The 22,425-nt window shown below is 44.8% G+C and overlaps 1 protein-coding gene across 1 annotated transcript in view; it reads left to right on the top strand.

The window, feature by feature from the left end:
- The first annotated feature begins 12,441 nt into the window (after nt 1-12,441).
- The window catches only part of TNFAIP8L3 (tumor necrosis factor, alpha-induced protein 8-like 3), a 48,784-nt gene continuing 38,800 nt past the window's right edge, over nt 12,442-22,425 (top strand). The window contains exons 1-3 of the mRNA XM_011928614.1: nt 12,442-12,613; nt 15,713-15,752; nt 21,049-21,068. Of these exons, the coding sequence (XP_011784004.1) occupies nt 12,442-12,613; nt 15,713-15,752; nt 21,049-21,068 (232 nt within the window). The remainder of the gene's footprint in view (nt 12,614-15,712; nt 15,753-21,048; nt 21,069-22,425) is intronic.

Here is a 22,425-nt window from a genome sequence, read left to right as displayed (position 1 = left end):
CTGCAGGGAGGATCAAGAACCCTTCCCCATTCCCTCCTATCCAGCCAAACTTCTCGGAGAGGTATCTACCCTTGTTGCCTCCCCATCGCCTCACTAAGCTTTGAGGTTGGCTTCCACTCCCCACCCCAGAACACTAAGCTCTTAAATCCAGGTCAAATCCAATGTGCTCTTAAGTCCAGGTCAAATCCTTTCATTTTCTAGAAGACTCCTCTGCAGGATCTGCTGTCTTCAATAGCCTCCTTGAAACACCTCCTGTCCTGGTCTCTGGGACAAGCTGCAGCCTCACCCTCTTTCTCCTCTCTGACTGCTCATCTCCAAGCCCCGCAGTGGGTTGTTCTCCCGTACTCCACCCTGGGCCTTCTGCTCTCCTCTTCTACCCCCTCTGCCTGGATGATCTCCCCTACGTCAGAGACTTTCCTGCAAGCCTCCAAGGCTCCGCTTTCAGCTTTTAGCATTCAGCCTTTTCTGTCATACAGGATAGACAACACTGGCATTTCCATTTCTTCAGCCACTGAACTGCTAAGTCCAAGTGATTCTACCACCGATATGACTCTTCTTTCTCCAGCTTCATTGAGGTATAATTGATAAATAAAAATTTTATGTATTTACAGTCTAGTCCCTCTTCCCCCAGCCCACTGCCAGTACCCTGGTTCAGGCCATCATTTGCTTGGATTGGGACAGAAACCACCTTCTGGGTCCAATTACTTGTCTTTACAAACTACTTTAAAGTTGTCTCTGAAATTCCCTTCCTGAAACATAGATCTGACCATGTCATTCCTCTGCTCAAAACCAACATGCAGATTTCCCACAGGGTGCTTGTCCCATGGAGATGTTAATAGCTGATAGGGCAGCATTTTTAAATAGCAGGGGAAATCAATACCCACAGAAGTTTAACTTTTTTTTTTATATGGAGTCTCACTCTGTTGCCCAGGCTGGAGTGCAGTGGTGCGATCTCAGCTCACCGCAACCTCCATCCCCCAGGTTCAAGTGATTGTCCTATCTCAACCTCCCGAGTAGCTAGGATTACAGGCGCACGCCACCATGCCCAGCTAATTTTTGTATTTTTAGTAGAGACAGGGTCTCACCATGTTGGCCAAGTTAGTCTTGAATTCCTGACCTCAAATGATCCACCCCCATCGACCTCCCAAAGTGCTGAGATTACAGGCATGAGCCACCGCATCTGGCCCAAAAGTTTAACTTTTTAATAAACACTGGGTTAAACAAAGCCCAACAGGTTTCTTTACTGCAGAACTTATCAGAGTCCTTCACATGCTAATAGCACTTTGAATTTCCAAGAAAGAGTTCATTAGTGTATTATTTCTCACAGTTATTTGACTTCAGAATTCTTTCAATTTGCACAAAACATTCATGCTTTAGGAAAGATCTTAAAGGACACACACAGGGCCACAAGATGGAAGGAGCCTGGGTTCCCAACTCACTTTTTGGGACTGAGCCTCCCAGAGAGCAGCCCTATGAGAAACACCTGTGATGGACTACTGGGTGGATGAAAAATAAACTTTTATTGTGTTCAGCCGCTTAAATATCAGGGTTGTTTGTTATAGCAGTTAGCCTATGCTGTCCAATATGGAATGCATGCAGGTATTTAAGTTATTTGCCAAAGAATAGATTATCTTTTTTGGCCTACAGAGCTTTTGTCACAAATAATAATAGGTCACAATACTTGTAGCCTTACTAAGGTGCTGTGATAAGCCTTGCAAACAGTATCTCATTTAATCCTCTTGACCCCAGTAGGATTAAGTACAATTATCGGCCCATCTCACAGATTAAGAAGGTAAAGCTCACAAAGATTGAGAATTTGAGATAGAAAGCCCAGGATGTGCATGCAGGTCATTTGACTTTGGGTCCTTGATCTTAGTCACATCAAGGTCCTACCTCCTAGGCTCAAATTATGAGGTCAGAAAAGCTGGGTTCCAGGTGCAATTTGGTTAGTTACCTAGAGTAACTGAACATCTACACAACTTATTTCCATTCTTTTTAGTTAGACCAGTGGCTCCCAATGAGGGTTGATTTTGCTTCCCCAGGAGACATTTGGCAATATATGGAAACATTTTGGGTTGTCACAACTGGGGAGGTACTACTGGTATCTAGCTGGTAGAGGCCAAAGATCCTGCCACAACATATACAATGCAAAAGGCAGCCCCCAACAACAAAGAGCCACCTGCCCCAAAATGCCATAGTGCCAAGGTGGAGAAATTTAATATGTTTTATTGACAGAGCCCAAATGTCCAGAATAAATCCACACTCTTGCTTGGAATAAGAAGCTTACTTTAAAACCCTGCTTTAGGTTTTAATTCCTAAAAGGGCAAGACAGGCCATAACCAACAAGTAGCTTTTGGTGCCCAGAGATGTGAGCCTTGGCCATTTTTGGAGGGAATCCAGCCCAAAGAAGACTTTGCCACATATAAAGAATTTGGTTTGGCAGGACCTCAGGAACAATATATGGTGACAGAATAGAAATTCCTCTTGAAAGAATGCCAAACCTTTTTGGTTTCCTAGTAACGTAATTTTCCTGAGCTTTCTCTGATATTTGAATTTGCAACATCCCTATACCTATTTTAAATCAAGGCAACAAAAGAAGAATTTTATGAAAAGATGACATAAAGAATCATCTTCTTGGAGAGAGAAGGAAACCTAAGGGCCATCTGATCTTTCCCCTTGCCCACCCCTTCTGGCATGTGTCTCCCCTTCTCAACATCATATGATGCAGGGCAGGGATGTCACCATCACAAGGATCCTGTTTCATTTCCAGAATGGTCTGTTCGAAACGTCTCTCAAGGCCAGAAACCTGCTTCTCTAAACTCTCTGTTTCCTGTACCTCATTCAATGCACTCGGGGAGGGTAGTGGGAGAAGGAATCAGGAGATGGGTATGGGGGTGGGGAAGTGTTCTTCCCTGAAAGCTTACTGGGTCCCAGGCTCTGTGCACCTCATTTCTAATCCTCCAGCATCTCTCACAGCAACCTCAGGTAGTGATCGTGCACAGCCTCCCCGCCCCTGTGTGTTGTCTCTTTTCCAGATGAAACATCATGAGATCTATTTCCACATGGAAACATCCCTTTGGCACCCTGTTCATTCATTCATTCACTCATTTATTCAGCACATAATTACTGGGCACCTATGATCTGCCAGGCTTGTGTCAGAGACTTGGGATACAATTTTGGGCAAAATGGCTTGTCTGGAAAACAGGGCTGGCAATACAGTCAGCAAGGGAAGCCCTCGACTTAGGGACTATTATTATTCTTCTTATTATTATTGTTATCTTCAGCAAAGTATTTCCATGCCAGCACGCTATGGGGTAGCCTAGGGCATCAGGAACATATCCCAGAGGGAGTGATGTCTAGCTGGGCGGGTAAACAGACAGCCAAAGGGTTTCACCAGGTAATGGGGCACGTAGAGTGTTACAGGCAGAGGTAACAGTTTGTGCAAACACCACAGAGGCACCCAGGGCACTGAAAACAGGTTGGTGTGGCTGATCTGAGGGAGGCCAAACTGAGGCTGGAGAGGTGGGCCCAGACTGGTGGGCCCTGCAGGTTGTGTAATGGATTTGGGTTTTAGCCACAAGGACCACTGAAGCTGAGAAACAGCAGGATTGGATTCAACTTGCAGGAAGCCAGTCCTGGGGGCTGTGTGGCAAATGGGTCAGAAGGAGCAGGAAGGCAGGGACTCTGGGTGGGAAGCTGTGTAGTTGCCCTGCCTCCCTCAGAGGGTATGGTGGTGGCAGGGACTGAGAGAAGGAACAGTGGTGGCAGAGAGGTTAGGGGTCTTTAACCACTTCCCATAATCTCGATCAAAGCACCTCCAAAAGTCACCTCAATAAACAGAAAGTTAAATTCAAAGCAGTATTTAGCTATGCTCCTGCAGCTAGGAAATGAGCCCCCAGCGCTCTACCCCTCCCACCAGCAGATATTCTTTGAGCACCCCCATGTTGAAATTTTATACCCAGCTTTAAGAAATAGGGTTATTTAGGGTAGACATGACTTGGTATTTGGACATGAGACACAGAGAGAGAGAGAAGGAAGGAAGGATGACCGGTCCCAGGCTTGAGCAGTGAGTGGATGTTGGAGAGGGAGTGTATTTCCTGGCAAGAAAGAGGGATTCACCCGGGCCAGGTGGATTTGGTAGTCCAAGTGCAGAGAGAGAAATCTGGAGCCCCAAGAGAATCTGGATGTGAGGAGAAGTCAAAGGACAAAAGGGTAAGCCTGACAACAGAATGAACTCTCATGAGAAATCTCTGGAATCTTCAGGGATCTCCACAAAACTCACAAAACACTCGCCACGATGTGTGCCCATGGAAACTGTAGTGTGCCTGAGCTCTGCATGAGGGGGATGTCTAAGAAAATGGGGGCCGGGCATGGTGGCTCACGCCTGTAATCCCAGCATTTTGGGAGGCTGAGGCAGGCAGATCGTGAGGTCAGGAGTTCGAGACCAGCCTGGCCAACATGGTGAAACCTCATCTCTACTAAAGATACAAAAAATTATCCAGGTGTGGTGGCGCATGCTTGTAATCCCAGGGGACTGAGGTAGGAGAATGTCTTGAACGTGGGAGAATCTTTTGAACCCAGGAGGCAGAGGTTGCTGTGAGCTGAGATCACACCATTGCACTCCAGCAAAAAAAAAGAAAGAAGAAAGAAAGAAAGAAAGAAAGAAAGAAGGAAAGGGAAGGGAAGGGAAGGGAAGGGAAGGGAAGGGAAGGGAAGGAAAGGAAGAAAATGGGACGCAGGAGCCAGAAGCTGAGGGGACGACACGATTGTCACACCCCGGCACTTCATCAGCCTGTGGAAGTAGGTAGAGTTGGGGAGAGACTGATGTCTAGAGAATCTCACCTAGAATGCAAGGAGAGGGGGATCCCTAATTTGCATCTGAATTACGTATGCCAGGGTCTTTGGTACAAGAGTTCATTTGCAGAAAGAGCTCCATTGCATTACCATCATCCCCCTTCAAAAATTTCTGCTGCTGGGAGATGATGCCTCCAGAGGTAGTGTGATGAAAACACATTGTCGAAGAAATCAATAAACCTTTCATGGTAGAATTTTAGGCACTGTAGCAGATTATGGGGGACACGCCTGGTGGCAGAGAGGACATTTGGCACTTCAGAGTGCCAAATGATCTCCCAACAGCACCCAGTAGCTCACAGCTCTGGGGGCATTGGGCCTTCTCCTGGCTCTCCCTGAGGAATGAGGAGACCCAAATGAAACCGCAATAGAAAACAAGTGATACTTTCTGAGCCGAAGAAAGTTGCCTTCAAATCTATGTTTTTTTAATTCCTCCTGGAAACAGGATTGATTTTCCCTATGAGTTCTACATCTGGAGGCTGAGTGAAAATTGACCTAACCAGTTGCACAGGAGCTTCCTAATCTACTAGAAAGCTCTCAAAAAGCCACATGAGATAAATGTGGAACTTTTGCAAAACACCAGTTTAATTCAAAATAATTTTCAGTTTGAATGTCATGAAAATTTTAAAATATTTTTCCATTTTCATTTCAGGTTCATCTTGTTGAAATGGCATTGTCTTTATTTACTTTTTGTTTTGTTTTTAAACACATAGCTCAGCAAGAAAAGGCCTTATATTCTGCTTGCTAGCAGAAGGTTTGGGGTACTTGTCTTGCACCTGCTCCGCATGGCCTCCTGTCCCCCAAAATCTAGCTATTAACTCCTTAAGACTGGAAGGGTCTCATTTTTCACTGTGTCCTCAGCAGGCCCAAGACCATACATGACAGGTAATAGTTGCTCAATGAGAACCTGCAGATCTGAGGGGAACTGTGGGGGAAGACGGCAGTGTGGTTTTTCCATCAGGAAAACAGTGTCATGGGGCAGCTGCCTTGAGAGGTCACTTGGTCCTCTGCTCTGGGTGCCCCATGATGGCAGGGAACAGGCTGTAACTGGCTTTGTGTTCCCAGCCCTTGCCACCCACCAGGCATTCAATGAAAGTTGGATGTAAGAGGCTAGGCATTAGGGCCAGGAAAAAGAATATCATACATCAGGGGAAATACTACAAATGCGGGATTTTTTCTTTTTGGAATCAGGGAACTCCAGGCCAGAGAAACAGCTGTTTTGGTTGCTGGAATAGTAGAGCTGTCACTGGTGGAGGATGATGGGAGAGTTTCCAGGATCTTCATTCCTGGTGGGCGAACAATGTGAGCAGGATGCATAGAGTAGTAGGTCCTTGATGCCTAGAGCAATAGAGCGGTCCCAGTTATCATTCTCCATTCAGAACCTCCTCCTGCACACATTCAGTGAGAAGAACTCTGGGGAAGACAGGTTTGGGTTTCAACCAAAACTTCACCACTTACCAGCGGTGTGACCTTGGCCAAATTACTTAGCCATTCTGGGCTTCCATTTCCTCATCTGCAAAATTGGGCTAAAACTTAGTAGTATTACCTCATTGAGAAGTGGGGTAGATTAAATGAAATCTTGACATATGAAAGGCACAACTCCTGGCACATAGCAAGCACTCAGTACATTTTCCCAGGGCGGGAGAGGCTTACCCAGGGCGGCCCTGGCCAAACCTGCTAGGTGGGAGGTGTTTGCCCACAACTGCTCTCACAGCAATTTTGATAATTTCACGCAAACAGGCCCAAGCTCAGTAAAGGGATGGAAGGATGGTCGGGAGGGGTTGAGGGTAGCACAGAATCTGGGACAGAATAGGGCTGGGGCTAAGGGGAGCCACCTGAGAGATGCCTGCCCCCGCTGCTTGTGCAGGGGAAGTGGGAAGTGGCCAACCAAAGGCTCATCCCAGGGAGAGCCCTGGAAAGCACCCTGTAGCTGGGATGATATTTGCTGGATGCAGAAGAGAAGGATGGGGTTACAGCCCCAAGGGAGTTGACAGGCAGTTTCCAGGGCCTCATCCAGGACACCAGGGCTCAGGATGGAGTGAGTGCTCTACCAGGGCTTACTCCAGGCCTTCCAGGCACTTGAACTGGGGAATCAGGAGTAACTGCTCCTGTCACCCCACCTCTCTGACTTCCTCACTACCACCCTTTCCATGCCTTCACTCAACCACCCGGGCCTCCTGCTGTTCCTCAGCCCCACCAAGCAGGCTCCCACTCAGGTGCTCTGCCCCAGCCACTCCCTGTCCTGGCGTGCTGGTCCCAATAGCTCATTCACTGCTTATCGCTCTCTGCCCAATTGTCACCTCAGGCAAGAGAACCTCTCTGTCTGCCATATACAATATCATTCCTATGTTTCCCCATCCCTTTCACTCTCCAGCCCCACCTCATTGTCTCCACAGTACTTGCCACCATATGACCCATGCATATTACTGGTAAACTTGTTATTCTCTACCTTCCACACTATAATGTGTGCTCCATGAAGGCAGGGACTTTGTTCACTCCAGTATGCCCAGAGTCTGGCCAAAATGCCTGATCCCTGAGATGGACCTGCCCAATAACTATTTGCTGACTTAATAATGAGTGAGTCGTCTCTACTAAAAAATACAAAAAACTAGCCGGGCGAGGTGGCCGGCGCCTGTAGTCCCAGCTACTCGGGAGGCTGAGGCAGGAGAATGGCGTGAATCCGAAAGGCGGAGCTTGCAGTGAGCTGAGATCTGGCCACTGCACTCCAGCTTGGGCGACAGAGCGAGACTCCGTCTCAAAAAAAAAATAATAATAACGAGTGAGTGAACTGCCAAACCCCATCTGCTGGCATGTGAAGGACACTAACATCCTGAATTGGTACAGAACTGGCCAGGACCGAACCAGGACCTTATGAAGGTCACAGGTACCAGTTGCTAGTGGGATGGGAATTGGGGAGGAGTGGGCTGAGTTTACAGAGGGCAGTAGCTTACCTTGACTCCCATCTACCTGCTTCAAGTACAATCCAGGAAAATTTTTATTAGGGAACTCTTGGACACTGAAAAATTCCTTTTGATTCAGTGGTATGAACCACTGATGACAGAACTTCAGGCACCACGGTCAGCAGGGAGACGGTGTCCGGCTGTTTGGCTCACCCAAATCACCCCTTGAGTCACTTCATACCTACTTATAACTCCAGTAGTAACCAAAAGATCATTTACACAGATAAGTCATTAGAGAAATTTGAGAATTTAAGTCGTAGTTTCAGCAGTATTACCCAGATAAACAGCAGCTTGTGGTTAGGTCTTGGATGGAGTTCTTACCCACAGGTCAGGGTTTCTCCTTTCTGGTGCTTAAAATCACTGCCTCACCAAGCGGGCAGCAAGCAGGGTATCATTACAGTGAACAATTCATGACACAAAATGCAAGAATGTCTAAGCCCCACCCAGAAGCCCATGGTCACGATGCTTGCCTGATCTGCTCATGACTGAATCCATTGAGAGGAATTATTCTGGTACCAAGAACACATTTCCCAGTTCCCGTCCATATGTGGGGAGAAATGGCATGCCTCTGTGTGTCAGTGCCCAGAAACAAGCAGGCTGTCAGAGTTGAGAATGACAGAAGCCTCACCCACAGTCTGGCCGACATCTGAGAGGTTTCCAGGGAGCCTCGTTGAAGAAGCATTGCTATTTTCCAGAGGAGATCAGGGCACAGTGGTGATAATGTGGAAGAGAAGAAAGAAAATGAAACATCCTGTTCTGAAAGTGTGAGCTCAGAAAGTAATGGTTGTGTAAGAGTCTATCCCTTGCAGGAATGTCACTATTCCTTCTTGTGACTTCACCTTCCCTGCCAGGGCACTGAACTTCTTCTGGGCCATGACTAATTACAACGAAACCCCATCTCCACAAAAGAATTATATCTGTATGGTGTTCACATGAATAGGATCTGATCTATGCCTTCAGCAAAATAAGATAGCTGCATGCCCCTGGAGCTGTTTTATCAAGGTTAAATAAAATTGTGTACCTAAAGGACCTAGAAAATATGTGCCTGGGAGTCAGTGTGTGCTCAAGAAATATTATTTTTCCTGTCTAAAGATCTCATTGTTTTGCTTACTACATGATATTGTGTTGCCTTGTAGTGATGATTATTTCTTTCAACATCTGGCTTAGACTACCCCTTTTAGCTTCCTGCATTTGTATTTTAGAGAGTATAAAGTATGTTTGGTTTTTAGTTGTAATAAAGTTATATGTTAGAACTAGCTCAGTCTAAAAATAATCTCAAACATTACAGTGATTTGAGGGACATTTTTTCCCTTCATTAATCCACTTACCTCATGTTGTTCCAGAAGTATTTTGAGGGGCCACAAAAATAAATACAGCAGGATACAAAGAGATAAGATTAATTGTTACAAGTTGGTTCCAAAATTGGTCCCAAGCATCAGAGAAGCCAAAGCAAAGAGGGAAAACTGAGCAATGACAAGAATCACAGTGTTTTCAAGATACCAGTTCCTTCAAGAAAGCACAGTTTTTCTTGCAGTAAGGCCTAAGTGAACTCTGTTCCATCCTCAACAGTATCTCTACAGAATAGCTGCCTCTGATCCTGCCTTTTGGTACAAACCAGGGCACCACACCCAAGAGTAGCTGAAGACAAGATCTAAGCAAGGTAAGTTTCTGCTGGACTAGCGTGATTCAGGTGTGGGATCTTCCTGGCAAGAGGAATCAATGAGATGTACATTTGTTCCAGTTACTATAGGTGCATAACAAATTACCCCAAAACCTAGTGGCTTAAAATTATTAGTTTGCTTACAATTTTGAGCAAGAGTAATGTGGACAGGGAACAACAAGAATAGCTTGCTCTGTTCTATGATGTTTGGTGTTCACACAGGGGCAATGTGAAAGCCGGAATCTGGAAGCGTCTTTACTTACACAGCTGATGGCTGGTGCTGGCTGTTGGCTGGGACAGGGGAACTCACACATGGCTCGTCCACATGGCCCAAGCTGCCTCACTGCATGGAGTTTGACAGTAATCAGAATTCTTCTGTGGCAGCTAAGCGCTCCAAAGGTGAATGTCCCAGAGGGCCAGACAAAAGCTGGATAGTCTTTTCTGGCCTAGCCTGAGAAGTTAGCCAAAGTCCCTTTCACTGAATTTGGTTGGTTACAAAGCAAGTCACAAGCCCACTCAGATTCAAAGAAAAGGGACATAGATCCCACTTCTTGGTAGAAAGCATGTCATCACATTATAAAAAAGCATGTGGATGGGAGGTATGGTTGCCGCCATCTTTGGAAAACAGAATTTTCTACAACATCCTCTATGCAATCACCTATACATACTATATCTTGCAATAAAGCCTTTGATAAGAATTGAGCAGATCCTTGGTCCTTAAAGGGTATCTTTTTGGTGTCAAACGCTAGATGAATAAGTCTAAATAGGTTGGTCTATTAGGTATAGTCTAAATAGGTATACAGCACATTTGAGAGTCACTGTGACTGTAAACTAAATGGCTCAACAGAATCTGGGTCCTCAAATATATTAGTATGCTCAGGCTGCCATCACAAAATACCATAGGCTAGGTGGCTTAAACAACAGAAACAAATTTTCTCACCATTCTGGAGCCTGAAAGTCTAAGATTAGGGTGCAGTATGATTGGTTTCTGGTGAGGCTTTACCCTTGAGTAGCAGATGGGCACCTTCTGGCTGTGTACTCAGCTGACCTTTCTTGTGAGCAGAGAGAGTGAGAGAGTTCTTGTGTCTCTTCTTCTAAGGGCATTAATCCCATTATAAGGGTCGCACCCTCGTGACTTCATCTATCCCTAATTACCTCCCAAAGGCCTGCTCTTCCAATACTATCACACAGAAGCTAGGCCTCTACATGTGAGTTTGGAATGGACACAAACATCCAGGCATAACACCATGGTTACAGACATGTCAGCATTCAGTGGAAAATGGCATCAATCCCTGAACATTTCCAAATATCTGGAGTCTTTAATCAAGTGAACAATTTACTCATACACATGAATTTTTCACTTTCTTTCAACTTAGTCTTATAGCTAAAATTCAAGCCAGAGACTATGACATGGATATAAATAGACCCAGAGAATCATTATATATAATTTGGAAAGGGTGTCACTGGCATACATCTGTAAGCAGTTCAGGAACACTTTCAAGCTGTGTTTACATGATATCAAACATCTGGATGAAAACTGAAAAAAAAATAATCAATTTGGATTGGAAACAAAGCAGAAGTACAAATCTCAGTGCACTGTACTGGCCTTTGGAATATTGAATGCAGAACTGATCCCCTTACCCCAGGAATGAGATAATGGTGCTCAAGAAAGGACACTGAAATGACCAAGAAGGAAAGGGGGTTTCTGTGGGAAGCCATATTTAAAAAAACAAACAACAAAAAGAAAAAACTAATTCCATTATGCAACAGGAGATGAGAAGGGACAGCATCAAAGACTGAAAAACATAAAGGAAATTAATCTTAAAGCACCAAACCACAAGAACTGGGAGCCTTGAGTCTTAATGGCAATGAATTTTATTCAGCTAAAAATCCAATAAATCCTGGTCGTCAGGGAAAGGGGCATTCAGTAAACTCAAGATTCTAGATAGCCAACAAATCATTCCTTTAAGTATCACAACCTATGTTCACTTTTCAGGTAGAACCTTTTCTCAAATATCTTACTTATTCCTGGGGCCTCTTAAAAAGAATACACTCTACCCAGATCACCACACACCAGCCCTCAATGTGTAGACAAACTATACCACATATCTTTGTGTCCCAGTGGTCCTTGTTAAAGGGCTACAGGACCCCAAAATACTTTAGTTGTTGTCTGTATTTTTTCAGAGTTCTGCTATTTTCTCTTTCCATCATTTCTTGGCTTTTCATTCTTGCAGCATGTCTTAGGATAAGTTTCTCCAGAAGCTGACCCTGAGTTAAGGACTTGAGAGGTAGTTGTTTGGGAGGCGATCCCAGGAAGTACCAGGAAGCCCATCCAGGTGCATTCCTGAGAGGTTATTTATTCAACCCCTGTGGACAGCTGGGCTTCAGTCCTGCCAGAACTTCTATAAGACTATGCAGAATTGTCCCACACAAGGGGCAGGAACCCAGATTTCATCTCCAAATCTTGCCCATTGTTCTCTTAGAACCACTGCCCTTAACTCCCAGGCACTATCAAAAGCCTGCAGGTATTTGCAGTAGGAAGCCATCAGGTGAGTAAGAGGTCAAGTGAGTGTAGACAGGAGCACCTGCTGATAGAATTTTGGGGTAAAGAAAGAAAACTAGACTATGAGTGAGAGCCTACAGGACTCTCTCCTGAGTAAAGGATACCTTTTCTGATAGCTTAGGGGTGTTTACTTTCTGATTTCTGCTTGGTTCTTGATCATATTTTTTAAAGGTGCTATAATGCAACTGGTAGTTAAAAAAATTTTTTTTGGTCATTCAAAAAGTCCAATATAATTAATTTTTGAAGCAAAGTAAGAGTCCATTAAATGGCAGGTAGTGTTACGTACACTCCCTAGAGATGAAAACTCACTTGCTAGTGTTACCTCAAGTAATGGGAAATGACCAGACCTCCTAAAGAGTCAGTGTGCAAGTTGGGGCTACTGTCCCAAGAAGGACACCTGAGTCCAAATGGGGAAACTGCGGCAAAACCCAAGCACACTTGTTTCCACACTCTATGAGGCAGAGCCAAAGGGGAAACTGCAGGTCAATAGATATACAGGGGTCCACGGCACAAAGGATGCCACATTACAAACAAGACTCATCCCCTTATCTTTTCATCTTCAGAGGGGAAAGGGACTTGGTCGACACTGGCTCAGGAACTGGCAGAGAAGGGAGTATAGGGGCGGGGAGGCATGTGCAAAGCATGCAAGGTGGTGAGCTGAGGATGCACAGAGCTGGCATCTGAAGAGAGCCAGCACAGGCAGCCCATCTCTTATTTAGTGCTCCACATCAAATTCATGAACAGCCAGAACAAAAATCCAGGTGTCTTCACTCCAACACAAGCAGAAATTACTTAACATTGATTCACTCAGAGGCAAAGCTAAGAGGATGTGGGTTCCAGGAACACAAGGGCACGCTGGCCAGAAGGTCCCATGAGGATAATTCAGAGAGAAGGGCCCAAGGCCAGGTCAGAGAGCCAAAACCTCCAGCCATCACAGCAAAGCATCCACTGGCAGGGAGGAGACAGCCTTAAGCTGGGGGAAAGAGGGGCCAGGAGTACACACACCAGCTGAAGCTGCAGCAGACAGAGAGCCAGAGGAAAGACATGCAGCAGCAGGGCAGAGAGCAGAAACAGACTGACATGGCGCAGATGCAGGATGTGGCTGGGCTGTGACAAACTCCTTGCTGTGTGGACTCTGGGTGGTTCTTTGTTTTGGTGTATATTCAGGACTTTCCTGTGAGTGGGGAGCATAGCAGGTTAGTAAAGAGGCCAGCTCTAGGATGGCTGAGAAAGCTTGAACTCTGGCTTGGGTGTAGCTGGATTTGGGCAGGGATGGATAAGGGGAGACAGCCAGGAGAGTGCTGTTGCAGCAATCAAGACACAGGAAAGAGCTGGGAGGAGGGAGCCTGTGAAGATGGAAAGGAAAGGGTAAAATCAAGAGACTCATGGTAGAAATAGCATCAGATGTTGATAGGACTTTGGATGGCAGCATGGAAGCAAGGAAGAGAGAAATAAGGGCACTAATTTGGAGACTATAAGCCTGGGGAACTGGGAGGCTGTTAGCATCTTCAGTACAATGGAGATGTAATTGTTGGAAAGATGTGATTGAGGTGAGAATGGTTGCACTGACCTCACCCTCCACTCTGTACTAGCAGAGGAGAGCATGTTGGGAAGTGATTCCTGGTTTCAGAGGCTCTCTTTTTTTCTGCCAGTAACTCCTCATTCCTCTTAACTCTCACAGTAATATCACCTATACTAAGGAAGAAGGCACATGTCCCACATGCTTGTTTCCTGGGACAGAACCCAAATATTTGATCCTTGGACTTACAAATTTCATCAAGAGAAGTTAAAGTATGAGTTACAGGAATGTGGAGGATGAATCGAGTTCCTGGGTTTTTGACAAAATATGTGACTGAGACATAATACACATTAGAAGAAAGTAACACAGAGTTTGGAAGGATACAAGACCACAGTTCAGCTAACTGGAAATATGGTGTCAACGTGTCTGTTTTAGAGGAGGACCAGTCCACTTGAATGAGGTCACTGTGACTCAAACGTTATGCTGTAATGTTATCCTGAAAGAGCTTCAATAAATCTAACCGCTCATGAATGCCTAGATAACACAAATTTGGCAAGATCTAAAAACCAGCTAAGATTGATAGTGACAGTCAAAGGAGAAAGTTGTTGAAACATTGGAAACTCTCATGGGATGATGTCTGTAAATGGTTTGAAATAAAATAAATTTGATATCTTTGGCCATGGAAGGAATTCCCTTCTCTGCAATAGTGTTTGAGGTGTTAAGATGCCCACAGCCACAGTCAAGAGGCCAGAGAAGCAATAGAGAGAGGCCCAGGTGTCTTACTAAGGGATAACATTAACTTATGCCTCCTCAGAGAATGAGCAAAGGCTTATGGCAACCAGGCGTGGAAGCTTCCTCTTTTAGAAGTGTTGATAGCTTCAACCAGGCAGACTACTTTGAACACAAAAGGGAAGGATCAGTTTAAGGACAATGCCAAGGGAAGACTTGGCGGGAAAGAAAATGTTGGATAGATAGAAGAGAGGAATGGAAAGTTTGAAAACCCAGAAAAGAAGAAAAGGGAAGGGAAAGGGAGGGAGATGGAGGGAAGGGGAGGGAAGAGGAGGGGAGGAGAGGAGAGAGAGTCTTTGATGAGATGAAGAAATTGAAAAGAGGTATTGGTCAAGTCTTGCTTTTGTTAATTCCATTCCAGATGTATATGATCTACTAGAACACTGGTGTACAGGAGGTAAAAGGAGAGGAAAGATCAGTACTGGGGAGAGAGATTTGGGAAGTGAGGGTGTAAACCAAATGAAAACTGGATGTAGTAAAGGAAGCAGCAGGAAGTCACTGCTGTCCTGGGCTGGAGTACACAGGCCATAAAGGAGCATGGTAATATGATGGGAAATCCTGAAATAGGGCCAGAGACATGGGTTCTGGTCCCAGTTGTTCCTAACTCTGGGCAAACCACCCCATCTTTCTAGATTTATTTCTTCATATCTAAAGTGATGGGGTTAGACTAGGTGACCTTGAACATTTCTTCCCCCTTCTACAGCCCTCGACTGGGCGTAGATGTTATGAAATCAGAGACTTACAAAAATGGAACCGTCCAGATTGGAACATGTATTTAGCTTTTCTAAGTAGAAAACGCTTTGAAGGGAGGAACAAAAGGTTCCACTCAACACTTGGCGAGCGATATTTGTTCTGTAAAATAATTAGTGAGTAAGCATTATTGAACTGGGTTGTCACATAAACATGAGAGAATTAAAAGAAAAAACAAATTTAGGAGATTCAATTTTCCCTTCCACAGATCAGAAGGATGATTAACATAAACCACGGGAGGATATTTTTAAAGACATGCACAGGAGAAGAGTCAGCATCAGATGAAAGCATGCTTGTCCGGAGATCAGGAGCCTTGAGTTCTAGTCTCAGCTCTGCCACTCCCAGGACTTGGACACATCATTTCCTTTCCATGTCTCAATTTCCAAAAAAGTCGTAGCCTCCAGCCTCCCACAATACCCCTATCCATGGTCATCCAGTTGTAATCATTAAAAAACACTTTCTTATTCCTATACCACTAGTACATGTGTATCAATGAGGTCTAACTAAGAAAATATTTTACATATTTTCTTTTCTTTTTTTTTTTTTTTTTGAGATGGAGTTTCGCTCTTGTTGCCCAGGCTGGAGGGCAATGGTGTGATCTCAGCTAACTACAACCTCAGCCTCCTGGGTTCAAGCAATTCTCCTGCCTCAGCCTCCCGAGTAGCTGGGATCACAGGCATGCACCACCATGCTCGGTTAATTTTGTATTTTTAGTAGAGACGGGGTTTCTCCATGTTGATCAGGCTGCCCTCAAACTCCTGACCTCAGGTGATCCGCCTGCCTCAGCCTCCCAAACTGCTGGAATTACAGGCGTGAGCCACCGCGCCCTGCCCTATTTTACATATTTTCAAAGGAGATCATGCAATGCAGGCAACTGGCTACACAGGTTTGAGAAGCCAAACAGAGGATAGTGAGGTAACCTAGACATTAGCAACAGCACGAAGTCACTGCCACCCTGGGCTGGAGGAGAAAAGGGAGGAGGTGCTGTTACTGGAGCCAAGGGGTTGGTATCACCTCATGAAAGCGAGAACCACAGGAGGTCCATTCAGTGCAAACTGGAGCCACAGAGGAGATACAGCAATTGTCAAAGGTGCCAAGATTGAGGGACAGAGGATAGGGGAGAATATTCCTTCCCCAACCTGCCCATCTTCTGCCAGTGCCTCCCACTGGCTCTATCCAGCTAGAAACCAGCTAGTACAGAGGCCTGGCAAATGCAGCCTGTAGGGGTCAGCCCCTTTTCCATACAGAGGATGGAAAGGGCAAGGACAGGCAGGCCAGGACTGGCACAAGATCCAAATTCTCCCTTCTTATAACTTTTATCCATTAGTCCCACATCAGCCTAGAAGCTAAATCTTTACATATTTAAGGACATGAATCCAGTCATGCTTTCTCTAGATTTTTTTGTTTTTGTTTTTGTTTTTTGGCCTTCTCCAGCCTGACATTCAAACTTTCTCATACAGAATGGTTTCCAAGCTGCTTTCAACATCTTGATTCCCCCACCATGGGGAGATTCCTGATATGTCCCTTAAAATGTGGCACCAGATGTTCGTAAGACCCCAGGTGTCTATAAGACTAGCTCCAATACAGAAGAACTATTCTTGCCCTTATTGTAGCAATACAGTTATTATCCCACTGTTGACTCATGTTGCTCTTATAGACAACTAAGACCCATATGTCTTTCCCACATGATTTTGTCTTCTCTGACCTGTGTTAGTATGGTAATCTATACCATTGACAAGCACAAGCATCAAATTCTTTCTCTAAATCACTACTCTTGTTGTTGTCTTTAAAAAAAGAAAAAAAAGTACAATAAACTAGAGCCAAAGGCAGAGTTCTATGTCACTTCACTGGAGACCTCCCTCCTAGTTAACTCAAATCCCATGAATCAAAGCTCACTGGGTAGGATTGTTCAACTAGCTCCAGATCCACCTAGCAGCGAGGAAACTGTGTAAGACCTCCTCAAAACTTAAATCATAATATATGGTATCTGTGACAGTCAGTCACTTCCCTTCATTTTGCACCTGAAACACAGAGGGTACTCAACAAATACTTGATACATCCCAAGTAAAATAAAATTATCTTGATTTATACACTTCATGACTCTGTTTAAAGAAAGTTAATACGGTTATTTTAGCAGGATATAGTAAGGAACCCATGTTGGCTGCTGGTGATCAGAATTCTCTTCTTTAAATGCTTATAAACCTGTTTGTTCCAGACTTTTGCTAGACAGCAACAAAAAAGTCACCAATTTGTTAAATCTGGAATCAACTCCTTTCTTCTCTTTGAAAACTGGGGTAACATTGCCCCACCCAGTCTTTGGGTACTTTCCTATCATCCTGAAAACCATAAAGACTCTAGTTGCCACTGAAGCCTCATGGGTCTTGATTTTGTCTTCTCCCCTGTGGGAATAATACTGGCCTTTTCTATGCCACAGAGCTGTGTAAGGATCCAGGAAGATGGGAAGGCACTGGGCAGAGCTCAACAGTCACTTAGGGTACCCACATACAAGCTGTGTAGATGCTTGTAAGAACAGCTCTCATACAGCAGTGGAGTCACATCCCACAGCCAAAATGAATGTCACGAGTGAGATCACACACCATATGTGATCAGGGAGGCTCCCAGTGGGGCTGAACCAAAGATCCTGGTGCTGCTGTTTCAAGGGCTTATAAATAACCCCATAGGGTTGGGCTAGGGCACAACAGAGGTTGGGCCCATAGAGTTTTCTTCTCTCTCCCTCTTTCTCTTCTCCCTTTCTCCTTCCCAATTTCCCTCTCCCTTTGGATCAGTGCTTTTGAGTCACTATAACCACCCAGAAAGCTATCCTGCCGGTGGCAGCTCAGGAAGCAGAAGCTAAGAACCCAGGAGAATAGCTGAATAACAAAGTTGCCAGCCTCATCCACCCTCTGCCTCCTACAGGGGGTCTGGACTTGGATGGGGCTGTGCAGAGGACACACTGCCCACAAAGAAAGTGTGGAAGGAAACTTTGCATTCTTCTCCTAAACCTATAGAAATCCCCTCTGGGCTCAAGTGATGCTGGGCAAATGCAAGAATGAACTCAAATAAGCCACCCACTGCCTAGTGGAGATTATACCCATGAAAAGTCTTGATAACCTTAAAGTCTTGGGATATATACAGCAATTATTTTGTTAGCTGCAATTTTCTTTCTTGTTTCTCTCTCCCAAGGTAAACCAAGGAGGCTGCTGAAAGTTCACAGGCATTGATTAGTGATGTGTGCAAAGATTTAGACATGACGATATTGATTGATACTATTACAGCAGAAAATAGGAAACAACCTAAATGCTCAATAGAGGATTGTTTAAATACATATGGTGTACTCATCCAGTAGAAAATTGTACAGCTATTAAAAATCATGTTATCAAAGAGTAGATGAAACAATGTTCACAACATATTGTTAAAAGGAAAAAGCAATTTATAAAAGCCGAATACTGTACACATATAGAAGGAAACTTTTCAAAACATATGTTAACCGTGATTGCAATTGGTAAAATTACGAATTAATTTATTTTCTTCTTTTTTGTGTATATGTATTTTCCGATTTTTCTGTAATGTGCATTACTTTTTAAACAAGAGGGGGGACTAATTAAAGCTTATTTTTACTGGCGAGAAAGAAATAGGAAAAGCTCCCTTTTTCAAGGCTGTCTTCTAGCACCTTGTTCTGTTAGATGGATATTGAGCTAGCTTGGACCCTGCTCTCCAGCTTACCTACAGTCCCATGGAGGCCTCCTTAGCTCTGGGTAGAAGCTTCCTTGGGACCAAAGTCTACCTTGAGATAAATTATCAAAAATAGGGCCAACCTCTCACCTCTAAGGACCAAAGGCCTCTTCAGCCTAGAGAAAACAGCAGTTCTAGAGTTGGTGGGTTTTCAAAGCAGAGCAGCAGCCCTAACATGTGAAAAGTATCTCCCTCCCTCCTCCCACTGCTGAAGGTTTGCAGACAGCTCCCTTTCCATCCCACAAGAGGAGACAGGCAGATGAGTCATAGCACTGGCTCAGATTAAAGGAGTATTATTGTGTTAGCAGAAATGGATCTATTTTATTATCTGTTTCTTGACACCTTACAAATAGATATGCTTTACCCACCAGACAGGCAATTTCCTTAAAAAGCCAACAATTTTGTTCACTCGAGTTAAGAAATGACCAATGAGTGGTAGAAACTCGTATATCTGAAGAGCTGCCAGGCTGAAAAGATGTAGTGGAAACACTGAGGAAGTTGGTTTATAACCCTCAGACTCTAGATTCAAGTCTGCAAAGTGATGCCATTTTTCTAAAAATATACAGAGGAACTACAGAAACCCTTTCCCCTTTTCTCTTTCTTAAGAGTTTTTTCCCCCTGAGAAATACATCAGAACTGGTTTGTAAAAGGAGATTCACCACCTCAGATTTCACTGTTTTAGTTGGGGTGATGGTCATAGGACACTATTTTAAGGACTTCCTTCTCTTACACAGATTTTTCCATACTGGGAGGAGAGATAAGGTATGTTCCACTAATGTTCCTCATTAAATTCACACGCGTGCCAGTAGTCATTTCCCTTTGTCTTGCTGTCCCATGACAACAGATTACACATCATAGGAAATTGGAATGAAGACCTTATTTAGTTTGGATCTCTCTTCCCCATTGTCTAATTCCATATTCAATTCAATTTTTCATTCTATGTCTGCCTCCTTTCGCAGAAATATACTATGAATGAATATAGGAGCAGGTAAATGAATAGGCATTATCTAAGAACTTCACTCAGACTTTTCAGGATACCTTGACCAGTTCTTTCTCACCCCTCGCATGCCCCAAGCATTTCTCTCTGGGTCAAAATGTACTAGATACTTAGTGAAGACCTGATGACTGATGAGCGTACATGTGTTGTAAACGTGTGTTCTCAGTACATTGTTTACTGTTGATCAAATTCCAGTAGTTTCTCCATTTCCTTTTTGCTGTTATCCATACATGTCTCTGTGGTCTGTCTCCCTCACACTGCAACCCAGGCTACCTGTACATTAAAACACAAACAAAACCAAAAAAGCTTCCATGAAGTGCAAGGAAAGGAGATCTAAGGAAATAGGGAAAGTTTCACATTTCCTGTTATTGAATCTAGGCACAACCTTTAGAGGAAGCTGAATGCCTTTTCAATCCCATATGCTGTGTTCTGTGAAGCTATCATTGTTATTTTACCTTATGACTGCAAAGCTATTATAGCAAAGTTTTTAAATGATCCCAACTATTTGTTTTCTGATAATCATCTTGTATCTAAATTTTGCCATTACTTTTTTCTTTCTTTCTTTTTATTTTTATTTTTTTTGAGACAGCGTGTCACTCTTGTTGCCTAGGCTGGAGTGCAATAGTATGATCTCGGCTCACTGCAACCTCCACCTCCCGGGTTCAAGAGATTCTCCTGCCTCAGCCTCCTGAGTAGCTGCGATTACAGGCATGCACCACCACACTCGGCTAATTTTGTATTTTTAGTAGAGATGGGGTTTCTCCATGTTGGTCAGGCTGGTCTCGAACTCCCAACCTCAGATGATCCGCCCGCCTCGGTTTCCCAAAGTGCTGGGATTACAGGCGTGAGCCACCGCACCCGGCTCCCACTTTTTTCTTTTCATTAAAAAATGCAATTCTAAAATATTTTGTTTTTCTAAATGGGATCCATTCGATATAAGAATTAGTGTTCTTTCCAGTTATCAAACATTCACTGTGTGCCAAGCATTGGGTAATAGCTTTCACATTCATTAATTTATTTACAAACACCCTATGAAGGAGACACCAACACTTGAGGAAATCGAGGGACATTTAGCCATTCGCCCAAGATAACACATCCATTTTGACCATTTCATCAATATCCATCCAACTTTTATCACTAGAGTCCCTGAGCTTGGCCATCCTTTGTTTTCTGCAAACACAAAGTAGAGTGGTATTTGCACTCTGTTAAGCCCACACTTCACTAAAGAAGGCAGCCGTCAGGTAGACCAGAAGCCAAAACTCACTTATGACACTGTACCACAGCAGTCAGGAGCAGATCTGGACGTCAGAAGGTCCTGATTTCAAGTCCCAGCTCACCCACCTACTGGATGACCTGAGACCACATGGACATCATCTGCTCTCTCTGAGACTTTTCCCATCTGTAAAATGGGAGTGAAAATAAGTTGAATTCTATGAACTTGCCAACTGTCAACCATTTTCTGCTTCCAAAAAGTATTTTCAAATGGTGCAACCTAAATTCTTCACTGGGTCATTGTACAGACTACATGAGGACACAAAGGGAAACGTTCAGTAATTGGCACTTTGTAGTAGACTTTTTCTTCTTGATTTTCTTTTGCTCCGGCCAATAGTTTGCACTCTCTGGGCAGACTTGACATGCAGAGAACCCATCTTGAGGCTTTGTGAGTGTAGGAGCCTATAATAGGGAGACAATAAGAGCATATAGATAACCAAGAATTAACAACAACAAAAAAAGGCCTCAGTGCTCCGTGCATTTCCCCCCTCGTTTGGGCTCTTAATTAGTAAATAGGTTTACAAATGCTTCCCCACACCCTTTCAGAAAGGAGGGTGTTACGGAAGTTTAGCACTCTGTGTTTAATCCCATCTACAAAGAAAAGCTTTTAAAATTTATTCTGGCCCCTCTCTAGTCGCGGGCGCGAAGTGGCACAGCTGCTTGATTGGCAGGGTAGCTCCAGCCTTCCAGGCGAGTCAGGGTTCGGACTCACCGAGCCCCCGGAACCAGCTTCACCACCGCTTGCCCCACCTGCCCTGCCCGCGCCGGAAGAAGATTCAAACAGCCAGAGTTAGCATTACCTGCCTGTGTCTTTACTTCGTCGCTAGGTGCCAAGCCCTGCGCTCTGTCCCGCACATGCCTTGTCTTACTACTTCCCACAACAGTCCTACGAGGAAACTGTCATTTCCCCCCACCCCGCCCCTTTCTCTTATCACCCCCACCTCCGCCCCCTTCCCTCATCTTCCTAGTGAGAAAACACAGGTCTCATCCAAGGTCTCTGAGCAGTGGAGTTGGACTAGAACCCTGGCAGTACCATAACTCGGAACACTCGGAACCTCTCCTTTCCTGCGCGAGTTGAAGCGCTTTTTCACCTAGGAATCTTACAAACTTGGCCTCACCCTAGGGAAGGGGCTCGGCCTTGCAAGACCAGCACAACCTCGCCGCGTGGGGGAAGTCCAAGGGCTCCGACGCAGGGCGCGGGTAGGGAGGCGCGGCGCCGCCCCCGGGATATTTAACCCCAGCCTGGAGCCCACTGGGCGCCGGACGCTCTGGCTCCTCCGCGCGCCCGCCTCCCCTCCCTCCTCCCCGCTCTCTCCCGGCGCGCCCCACCCT

Source organism: Colobus angolensis, unplaced genomic scaffold (genome assembly GCF_000951035.1).
Source record: "Colobus angolensis palliatus isolate OR3802 unplaced genomic scaffold, Cang.pa_1.0 Scaffold78, whole genome shotgun sequence".
Lineage (NCBI taxonomy): Eukaryota > Metazoa > Chordata > Mammalia > Primates > Cercopithecidae > Colobus > Colobus angolensis.
The sequence above is the reverse complement of the archived record's forward strand: the minus strand, read 5'-3'. Positions and strand labels throughout refer to the sequence as shown.